General features: G+C 38.6%; 1 protein-coding gene across 11 annotated transcripts in view; it reads right to left on the bottom strand.

Annotated features, from left to right (window-relative positions):
- LOC105223353 (lachesin) overlaps window positions 1-11,917 on the bottom strand; it is a 167,029-nt gene that overhangs the window by 5,062 nt on the left and 150,050 nt on the right. For 10 of the 11 annotated variants that reach the window (XR_007421804.1, XR_007421805.1, XM_049449202.1 and 7 more), the window contains 5 exons: window positions 5,968-6,687; window positions 5,748-5,884; window positions 3,938-4,145; window positions 406-579; window positions 12-140 (listed from right to left, as the gene is read on the bottom strand). Coding sequence is in view for 9 of the 11 variants with exons in the window: in XM_049449202.1 (XP_049305159.1) it covers window positions 12-140; window positions 406-579; window positions 3,938-4,145; window positions 5,748-5,884; window positions 5,968-6,049 (730 nt within the window). In the remaining 2 variants the exon portion in view is untranslated. The remainder of the gene's footprint in view (window positions 1-11; window positions 141-405; window positions 580-3,937; window positions 4,146-5,747; window positions 5,885-5,967; window positions 6,688-11,917) is intronic. The other variant, XM_049449209.1, reaches the window with a different exon arrangement.

The raw sequence follows: 11,917 nt of genomic DNA, 5'->3' as shown, positions 1-11,917 counted from the left end.
GTGAAACTCACATTGTACACTGAGCGAAACGCGTTTACTAACTGCCGGTGGGACATCATTCGATGCAATGCACAAGTAAGCGCCCATCTGGCGCCGCTCCAAGCGCACCAGCCGCAACGACGAGCCACTATAGTGGTCCACTAAAGGAGAGAGTGAAGAAAAAACAGGCGATAGTGACAAAAGAAAGTCGAAAAAAATGCAAATTGAAATAAAGGTGATTGAAGAACTTTCACATCGTGCGACCTGAATGATTTATTGACTTCAAAGTGTATAAATAATCGTTTATATACTCGCACTCGCGCACACGACGCGTACGAACTCAAACTCCATGGCGTTTTGCCACCGTCACATGCACACGAGTACGAGTAGGAGTTGACGAGCTACAATAATAACACGCGTACATACCTTTCATGAGTTCACGACTCCCCGGCTTGCGTATTAAAATCATATCACCATCTTCACGACGCCAGATGACGCGCGGCATTGGATTACCGGTCGCCTTGCAGGTCAATGTGGCATCCTCGCCCTCTTGCACCGCCAAATCGGCCGACGATTCCTCGTTGATGATGTCGGGTGGAACTGCAAGACAAGCCAACACACAATATATGAAGAGGCGACGAAGATATATAAGTGTTTGTATATATAGATAAATGTATACACGAACGTGTAGTGTATACAAAGTGGCGTTGAAGGTTAAGTTGCTCGGAAAAAATGCTCAAGATTATACGTGACTTAAGCGCATTGCAAAAGTGAAGTGGCACTGATACTGCTGACTCTTCATGGCGCACGAATTATTATGGCGCTCCTCGATTTTTTCCTCTCTCTTTTTTCTTGTGCAGATAATTAAATAAAGCTGTCGTGCTTGGACTCGCATAAATGCTTGCTGCCAACTGCTGTGAAGGACAGCGCCGTAATGAGCTTCAAATTGGCGAATGAGATTTTTCATTTATGCCCATTTATGTTGCGTTCAAATTTACATACTTTTCGGGTAATTCAAAATTTTTTATTGAGTGTTCACTTTTATTTGTAACATTATTGAGGATATTAAGGCGCTCGTAGAGCGAATTACTTGAGCTGTTTATGTTAAGTTATGTTCACTTTGATGAAGGGACGAAATACCTACATATGTATAGTATGTACCTGTATGTGGTGAATACCATGCTAAACCATGCTAAAAGAAAAAAATTGCGATTTTTGTGATTGTCGTCCTATAATTCCGTCATTATTGCATTTAAATTTTCCAGACCAACATGTATGCCTATGCGATGTGGGATAAATACCGAGAGTTGAAGAGGGAAGCGAGACGCATATGAAGACAAAAAAGGAGATAGGTCAAAATACGTAAGTATGAAGAGCTTGAGAAGCGGACCGACAGGGGTAATGCTCGAATATTCTACGAAAAGATGCGGCTATTAACGGAAGGTTTCAAGGCCGGAGCATACTATTGTAGAACCCCCAGAGGCGATCTAGTGACTGATGACCGAAGTATACTATAAAATTCTGGAGGGAACCCTTCCCCAACATACTTAACGGCAGTGAAAGTGTAATATCTGGAATGGCGAAGGTTTGAACCCCACAACCTGTGCCAATTACCGTGGGATAAGCCTCCTTAATATCACATATAACGTCTTATCAAGCTTGGTGTGTGAAAGATTGAAGCCCATCAACAACAAACGGATTGGACATTTTCAATGTGATTTTAGATCTGGAAAATCCACAATCGACTAGATTCTCACCATGCGCCAAATCTTGGAAAAGACCAGTGAAAAAAAGATCGAGACACACCACCTCTTCGTCGATTTTACAGCTGCTTTGACAGCCCGAAAAGAAGCTGCCTTTATGCCATTATGTCTGAATTTGGTGCCCTGCAAAACTAACATGGCTGTGTAAACTGACGTTGAGCAATACTGTAATTTTCGTCAGGATCGGAAGGAACTTTTTGTATTGCTGGATGAAACAATACGAGCTGCAGAGCTAAATAGAGAGGGTAGAATATTCTATAAGAGAGTACAACTGCTGGTGTACGCCGATGATATTGATATCATTGGCCCCAAAATTCGCGCGTTAGTTATGTTTTTTAAAGACTGGATAAGGAAGCGAAGCGTATGGGTCTGGTTGTGAATAAGGACAAGACGAAATATCTCCTGTCATCAAACGAACAGTCATCGTATTCGCAACTTGGTTCGCACGTCACTGGTGACGATCATTAGTTTGAAGTCGTAGATAATTTCGTCAATCAAGAGACAGCGACTGCTCTGGCTAGGTCATGTTGTCCGGATGAAAGAGAATACTCCAACTTTGAAGGGTTCAGTATACGCCGGTGGAAGTAGAGAAAGAAGAAGACCTCCACGTCGTTGAAGAGATCAGGTGGAGAAGGACCTGACTGCACTTGGTATCTCGAATTGGCGCCGAATAGCAAAAAGAGGAAACGATTGGCTGTTATTAACTTGGCAATAACTGCGTAAGCGGTGTCACCGCCAGTAATGAAAAAGAAGAATTCTTCATTCTATGGTTTTCTCGATAAGATTGTGTTCTTTCTCTCGGAGATCAGCCATAGAGTCAAACCTAACGTAACATAAATATAGGTATATCGAAAAAGTTCGTAGGTCACTCAAAATTGTTTTATTGGAACTCATCGGGTCTTTAATGCTCTATTCGAAGCAGAAATTATAAGATTTCTCGAATTGATTTTTAGGAGTTAGATGGCTTTTGAAATTTAAAAAAATCTTTTTAGGATAGCAGCCCGTCAGGTTAGACAGGTCAGCTACAACAATCTTTGATCGTATTTTTCACGAAACATAGTTTTCAAAGTCGGTGGTCACGATTTATCAGAAACTAATGAAACGATTTTATTGAAAATTTTCACAGTTCTTCTAAAAAAGAAGACCTCATAATTGATCGAAGATTTTTTTCCGATTACCACTTAATCCTTCGTTTGTTATACTGACCAGGAGGAGACTTTTTGGGCAGTGCCTCTGGAAACCAACTGCCAATGACTGAATTTCCAAAAAAAAAAAATTATGAAAAATTATGAAAAATTCTCAAAATATTATTGAAATGCTGCTCTCTGCTGATGCTAATAAAATAATTAATTTATTATAGAAGAAAAAAATCTGTAAAAAAGGTATTGAAAACTCACGTAACCTCTAAGCAGTTTCAGTGAGAGTAGTGAATCACTTAAGAGGTAAGGTTAGACTAAGAGATCGGTGCTAACAGCGATCTCACTTGGACATCGCGGAACACCATTATGAAAAAGTACCAAAATGATCTACAACTCCTCGTAAGACCCTTAAAAATCGACAAAGCGCTTTGGACCTAAGTCATATTTGCTAAGACGGGCAATGTTATTTGCGGTCTTGTCTCCTGATTCGCCTCAGTCTTAGCAACAGCTGTCTCTACCATAAAACTTTGAAAACTTGCGTCCGCCAAAATTTTTTGCATTACAGCACGAATACCTATTGGAAAATGTCAACTAAGATCCTCTACTAGTGCGCCAAGAGGAACTTTGCTAAGAAGATCTCCTGTGATCTACTCTAGGCCAAAAGGATTTTGTAGTCGCACAGGAGCAGATCGTCGACCAGCGCCTGCTACCACATTGGTCCTGTGCTAGAATTCAAGACTGAAATGGAGATCTAACTCGGTCCCATTCATTAGCCATCCAAACAATCTGTTGCTGAAGTAGCTTGATGCTATGAGGACAGACACTTCTTGACAAGCTTTGAGTGCAAAGTTAGCGAGCTCAGTGCTAGTATTGCCTCTGTGTTGTCGGATTGAATACTTACCACTCTGTAAAAGGCTGCACATCGGAGCATTATTTTTAACAGACTGACAGAACATACATTTTTTTATGCTTTTAGCAGTGAGGGTGACGGAAGCTGTGAGTCGTTGAACATAACTTTCCATAAAATATTCCATAACTTTTTTCATTTTATCTTACCTTGTACATCGATGCAACCGATTTGCTTTTTCATTGGACTCGTATTAATTTGGCACATGTAGCAACCGCGATCACTTTCGCGCAATTTGCTTATCTTCAATTTCCAAGTGTGAGCATCTTCATGTATGACGCTTATCCGAGCATTGTGTGTGACAACGCGACCTTGCAGTGCGAGCACAGTTTGATCGGAGGCGCGTAACCACCCAACCTATTGGAGGAAGAGAGAGAGAAAGAAATAAAAAAGACGTCGACATTAGAAAAATAATAATAGATGTGGGAAGCGATGACAGGACAACACGTAGTGGACACACCTATTAATACGTCCGCATACTCACCTCACTTACAAAGAGCAACACTGACCTATGACAATAGGGAGACTGACAGGGCACAACCAACTTAACAAACAGGACAAGAGGACAGTCGTTAAACAGTCATCACACATATATGACGGTCAAACGGATGGACGTCACATATTCAGTTTATACATGAACATTTAACATTTATGTGTTTTAAATAAAAGTGTATGCTAATTATAAAGTTGAACCAAGTGCGTTTATTTGGAAGGGCTATCCTACATAGATTCAAGTCTTGGATGGGTTACATTGATCTGCTTCTAATAATTTCTAAATAAATTAAGTCAATCATATATACAAGTTCCCGGTTTCATTCAGTGGCTACTGAGAGGCCTGAGGGCTTATTTAACTAAATATTATTTGCAAAGAGGCAGAACCTTAAATCATTCACATTCTATCGACCTGACAATTGTCTTATAGCCTGCGTTGACTCTTGGTTAGATCATCACTCTGAAACCAGTGTAGATCCAGATGTTTACCCAATATGCTTTCCGAAATAATATTAATTGGTTTCGACTATATCTTAAAATATTAACCGAATCTTTCAAGGTTTTATCACTTCAGATGTGAAAGAATAGTGAAACTACCTATTTTTAAATAAAATTTAACTTGGTAATTTTTAAAGTTTTATATAAGCTTTAAGCTCACTAAATCTGATCAACCATTTTATCTATAAAATTGTTGTCTAAGGGTCTAATAAAAGAAGGTCGCTGGTTCATCCCTTGGGGGTTGAGTGGTCAAATATATATTGGTCTCAGTATGAATGCTGTATTCGGTGGAAGCACATGTGGATCTCATTATCGTCAAGGTTACAGAAACACTCAGGGTGTGCAAACGACTTGGTGGGATTGGTTTGGAGCTGCAAGTCAAGAATTATTGGATGGATATACACCATAATCGTGAGATTCAAGCCTCCGCTCCATATATGTATAACAAATATATGGATTGGAGGCTTGAGTTTCGAATATGTCGCAGACTACGGTAGGATTTCAAACATCGAAACAGCAAAAACTTGCCATCATCAAACAGATGAACATTTAATGCTTCAAATGACAACAGAATGGTTTGGCAGAGGGTTCTGCAAACTGTCGGTTCTGCGTCATGCAGCCGGAAAGCCCCGATTACCTGATGCTACATTGCATAGCAGACTGTAGGAGCAGTATTAAGGCTCTTGAATCCATATATCCGAATAGGGATCACATCGCGTCATTAGCACTTATTAGTATACTGGAATTTATCAGTTTGCTGGAATTGCTATTTGTGAGTCATTGTGACTGAAGGGAGAGCTTAGGTCGCGGTACAAATCTCAATTTATATCTATCTATCTCGATGAAGTTAGCGCTTATTATGAGAAGATCAAGCTTGGTCTCTATCCCACCATTAAGAAAAAAGTCAATAAAATAATGCTTAAGATTTCACTTAGGTTTGGTAAGTAAGCTTTAAGCGCTCCAACTCACCTTATTTTTACCCAAATTCCGCACCGAACACGCCAATATCGCCTCACGTCCCGCCGGATATGTGACATTACTAATGGTGCCCAAGAATTCCGGATCCGGATCGAGCTGCGAATTCGGCTCTGTAATATAAGTGTAAACTAATATTGAGCAGTAGCTTACATTACTGTTAGTCAGTGGTTTCAACAAACTTTGATGGCATAGTTGGACTTGTCATACTTACCATGCAGATTCTGTGAGCTTGAGTTGGGACATTGGGTCGCCACGAAAAGGAATATGATGAGCAGTGGCTTGATTTGTGGCATTTTTTGTCCGTTTTTTCTTTCTTTTGAAGTGCTGTCTCTTACGCCTAATGCGCTTAAAGTGAAGTGAGCTTTTTGAGCTTTTTACTGGTGAAGAGTTTGTAATTATTTTTGGCTTAATTTGCGTGGGTCGAATACAGTGCTTTTGCGGTTTTTTTCGCTTTGAAACGTAAACTTTCGATCACAGTTTTGGATGATTTGCTTTTAATTTTTACTTTTGTTGGTAGTTATTAACTTTTAATTAAGTTTTTGAGCAAACTTTTTTTCTTCAAAATTAAAAGAAAATATTTTATAGAAATTTGTGCAAATTTGCTGCTGGTTTGTGCCGCTTTATCGCTTTTATAAACGACTTTTGTTTACAATATTTTTCTATGAGCTTTAGAAAAGCTTCCTTTGGGCTCTCTTATGCTTTTTAATTAAGCGTTCGTATTTGTGTTGTATAACTATTTATTATGGGCCTTTTGTATTTGTAGTGCTGCTTCTTCTACTCTTTCTTCCATGCGCTTCCTTTCGGCATTCCTTCAAACTTTTTTGATTTATGCTCCTTTTGTTTGCCACTTTTCACAACTTATTACAGCGGCAACATTTCCGTTATTATTCAAGTAGTTTATTGAAGTCCAAAAGAAAGCCCGCAACGCCAGCTGTAACGAATGAATAAAGCGAAGAAAGTAAGAAGTGTTAAATAAATTGAGCAAAGCTTGCAACGGGACAAGTGGGGCATAAGTGTTTTTTTTTTAATTTTTCCCCTTTTTTTATATTTTTTCTTTTTAATTTTCGAATTTTTTTCTCTTTTTTTCATATTCCAAAGCTCAGCAGCATTCATTTACATGTACACATACATACATGTGTGTGTTTGTGTATTGGTGAGCCAGCGCAATTCTCTTGTGTGCGGCAAGTTTTAACGGTAAGCACTTTTCAGCTGACCGCAGCCAACTTAATGAACTTAAATTAGAAAAAATAAAACCGTTTGCGTGTTTAAGTGTGCGTGGCGATTTGTGTTTGCATTTGTATGACTGTTTGTGTGTGTGTGTGAGTGTTTAAAATAGTGGAAAAGTGTAAGTAGTGAAATGGTTAAAGTATGCGTAAGGAAAGCAGGTAAATTGTGTATAAAATTTGCTGGCGCGAAGAAAATTGCAAAAAGTAAAAGATTTTGAAAGCAATTTGCAATTTAAAAAAAACTAACACAAATTAAAGAAATACTGTTATACCAACAGGTTGGCAACCAGCGCCATGCCAAGGGTCGAAATAACTGCATCCAACTTAACGGCAACGTGAGACTTACTTCAAACCCCCAACACTAGGAGTACTTCATAATAACTTTTATGCATTGAGCGCTAATTTTGCCGAAAAATGTAAAAAAACCGCGAGAAAGTATCTTAACACAATTATTGTTGCAAGCTAAATTTCAAACTTTTGTACTATTAATTATTAAAGGGTGGTCCAAAATGAAGTGATCATGTGTGAAGCTACCGATTTGAATGGACTATTTTTTTTGAAACAGGCAGTATTTCGGTCTTGGACCAAATATCCTCCGGATAGCCAAAAAACATCCGTTTGAAGGCGAGCTAACGGTTAGAGAAGGCGAAAGATCCATCTCCAGGCTTTGAGACCCGGCATGTAAAAAAGCAGGCTCAAGGAAAAGGTCAAAATTGCTTCGGATGAGAGACCCGCCTTTTGACGACCACCACTGCAACTGCGGACTGAGTAGGCAATCGAGAAGTAAAGTCCTCTTTCGACGAACAAAGAACAAATTCTACAATTGCCTCATCATTCCCGTCCTGCTATGTGGTGCGGAGCCTACATCCGATGAGTCGGCGTTATGAGTTTTCGGGAGAAAGTTTCTGCGGACGATTTTTGGTTTCTTGCGCTTTGACAACGGCGAATATCGCAGTCGATGGAACGATGAGTTGTACAAGATATACGATGACATTTACATAGTTCAGCGAATTAGCGGCTACGCTGGCTGTGTCATGTTCATCTCTGAGAGTTTTCGATGCACTACTCGCCGGGGGAAGCAGAGGAAGAGGAAGACGTTCACTTAGTTGGAAAGACAAGGTGGAGAAGGACCAGGCTATACTTAGAAACTTCAATTGGCGCCAAACAAAACGAAAAGCAAGAACGACTGTCGAGCTGTTGTGAATTCGGCTATAACCGCGGTGTATATTCCAATAAAGAAGAAAAAATTCTGTGTTCGACACTAATTCTAGTTTGGAAGTTAAAATTCTTATAAAAGAAGCTAAAAAGCTGTAAAGCACTGTGGAGAGTGGAAGCTGGGCTCAAATAAGGTAAGTTTAAAGAAAACTTTGAAAAAGATGATAGCAAATCAGTCTATAGCAAATTCTTGAGATAAAGAATCACCGAAAATAAGCAAATTTGTGTGACTTTATTTCAAAGCTGTTCAATGTCGATCAATCATTTAGGAATGTTGTAATACAACTTTATAGTTCTTAACTGACTCTCTAACTCTTTTTTTATAATTATTGTTGGGCGGTAAAATCCACGAAATAACATTCATAATAGTTGAACATCCTTAGACAGTATACAATTACGCATATTTTTCGTTTACATAGACCCAACAGCCGTGAGAATGGACTGGATGTTGTCCCCGATCATGATAATTTATTAAATACTTTATTTAGCAAGAATAGTTACCATGCTGAGAAGGAAGGCGTTCTTAATTAAAGGGTGATCTAAGTAAAGGTACTTTTTTCAATAGCCTTTTTTTTTTGACAGATCACGACTCTCTGTGTCAAGCTGTCATGATATTTTCGTTCAATATTATTTGGCACTTCATCGTGGAAAGACTTACGTCTGAACAATGGTTACAAACATCAACTTTATCACGAAAATTCACGTTCTGCAAAGTACTAGTATGTACAAGTTTCGCACTCTTCGCTCAACTTATGGTCAACATAATCGGTCTGTTGGAACACACCATCACCCATCTTTAGACCCAACATTCATTATCAATAATATTCGACCGAATACACCACGTAGAAAGGAAAATATTGCAGCCGTAGATGAGAGTGTACACGAAGACCGTGAAGAGTCTATTCGGCGTCGGTCGCAGCAACTCGGACTGACGTATTGAATGACTTGGCGCATTATATTTAATGTCGAGATATTAAATTTTAAGCGTACAAAATACAGCTTGTGCAAGAACTGAAGCAGCTCGACCATCTCAAGCGACATCGTATAGCTCTATGATCAGGTTGTAAGAAGGACTGAAGTTTTCGAGTAAAATTTTGTTCAGCGATGATGATGTTCTTGCTCAATAGGACAATGAGCAACCTGTAGAGATTTAAGAGCTGCCGTTTCATTTAGAAAAATTAACGGTTTAGGGCCCGAGTGAACCATCGGTCCATATTTCTTTAATAATGATGCCGGTAAGAATGTAACCGTAAATGACGACCCTTATCCTTACCATTATAACCAACTATTTGATTCCTCAAATTGAAGCTCGTGATCTCGGCGACTTTTGGTTTCAACAAGACGGCGCCCATTCACGCATACTTCGGTGAGCAGATGATTTCACCTTTTGGACCCGTCGATTGGCCACCAAGAAAGTGAGACCTACTTTCATAAAAAAGGTACCACATGCTGCAAGACAGATCAACATTAGTTGAGTTGGGTACGAATCGAAGAGTTTTGGTTTTGTGGAATTGGTTACTTCTCAGGCTAGTATCAAAGAGTTGTGGACTCACTAGATACCCACAATTTATATCGATTAGTATTTCGTGACTTTAAATTGTCGTGTCTTCAAGAAAATATCTTCTATATATTGCAGTTTATGCTCAAGCATGATTAAGTACTAATTTGAACCCTTTTAAACGTCATTTTTTGTAGATAAAATCAAATAAAAAGTTTTTTTCTTGTGTTTGCGCTTTTATTACAAGTGAAATATATGTTTTTCTTGCTACTTTCAGCTTTCATTTCAAATTTCAAATACCGTTAAATAGCGTAAAAATGATGAAAGGAGCACATAGCCGGTTAAAAGCGAACAAGTGGCCTAATGGCAGCAACAATTACCAACTGCAAACACACAAATACACACACAACTAGATTGGTGCAGCAGAAAAGTGTAGAATAGAGAGAAAAGGCAATTTTGGAGCAAATCAAGCACCCAGATTTGAACGATAGCCAGTGGCCTAGCCAGGTCAGCCGAGGATACGGCATCGGCCTTAGCGGCTGCGGCTAACGGAGCAATGCGCTGAATTTTTCATGCAACTTCAAGTAAAAGTGCAAATATTAAAAAAGTTTCGGCCAAGCGACCGACCAGCAGCACACAGCCAAATTACTCCCTTGTGTTTGGGCATTTAGAGCAAAGCGACGCTTGTACGCATGGAAGAAGCCGTGCTGAATGCGCGCACAAGACAAACTGTGCGAAAAAAGTGCAATTCAGCTGGGGCAAGGCGCGGCAATTGCGAATAGATTCAACAAAACTCCAAAACCAGCGCATTTGTCGACATACAAAGCCAGCGAGGATGTTAGCGGAAGCGTGGGTGCCTAGCACTGTACACCTGCGGGGAATGTGAGGGCATTGAAAGCATTCAAAAAATGTTTGGCAACGCTGAGCTTGCTTCCCCACATGTAACTACTTTATTTTCAGAGCGTTGTGCACAACTCAAAAACAAAAAAAAAAGAAAACGCTGGCAAATCTGAAGAATAAATGGAAAAACTATTACTACTACACGCATATACTATACATACTTACATTTGCATGAAACTGCCAAAACTACCGTTTAGTAAAGTCAAAAGAAGTTTTTCATAAACGAAAATTGCATAGAAATTAAAAAGCCAGATACACAAATCCTTTTTTGTTGAGCGTCAAGCATAAAAAGAAACATATTTGCTTTATGAAAGCACAAACACGCACCAACACATATAAAAATATAATTCTTTGCGGGAGTGTGTGTGTATGTATAAAGATTACTGCTGAAGAAAACACTCACGTTTGTGGTAAACAAATGAAATTAGAACAGAAAGAGGAGAAAAAAGGTAAAGAGGCTAAGAAATGATAGCACACAATAGAAAGCTGTTATTCTGGAAGTTTTATACCCTGCACGAGTAATAACTGACTTTTAAATAAAAAAAAGTATGCCTGTGTTGGTGCTATCTCTATGTCCTTCATTTTTTGATTCATTATAAATTAAAGTTTTGCACAATTCGGTGACCCCAATTACTCAATTAAAGTAGTTATGGTACAAAATATCGTTTTTGAACTATGAACTTGTGTGAAAGCTATATGCTCGATCTCGATAATTTTTAGCGTAGTGTTTGAACTTATGATATTATAAGTATATATCTCACGGAATTTGGTGCTACTAGTTGCTTTACTAATAGAGTTATAATCCAAAATATCGTTTTTGAACTATGAACTTATATGACAACTAACTATATACTATAGTGGGTCGATTTCGATAATTTTCAGCACTCTTCTTAGTTCTATGATAAGTATACATTTTACAAAATTTGGTGCGCTCAGCTGCTTTAGTTACAGAGTTATTATATAAAATATCGTTTTTGAACTGTGAACTTGTATGAAAGCTATATGCTATGCTGACTCGATTTCAATAATTTTTAGCGTACTACTTGTACATATAGTAAGTAAACATTTCACAAAATTTGGTGTGCTCAGCTGCTTTATTTAATTAGTTATGATACAAAATATAGTTTTTGAAAGTTCGTTTGTATGGGAGCTTTATGTTATAATTGTTGTATTTCGAACATTTTCAGCGAGGTAATTTTGCTTGCGATTTTCAAAGTTTTCACCAATTTTTGTACTCTTCGGTACTTTATTAAAGGAGTTGCAACACAAAAACTCATTTTTGAATTTATCAGTAAGACGATAGCTATACGATGCTATATGTA

This window comes from Bactrocera dorsalis, chromosome 2 (assembly GCF_023373825.1).
Source record: "Bactrocera dorsalis isolate Fly_Bdor chromosome 2, ASM2337382v1, whole genome shotgun sequence".
Classification (NCBI taxonomy): Eukaryota; Metazoa; Arthropoda; class Insecta; order Diptera; family Tephritidae; genus Bactrocera; species Bactrocera dorsalis.
The sequence above is the reverse complement of the archived record's forward strand: the minus strand, read 5'-3'. Positions and strand labels throughout refer to the sequence as shown.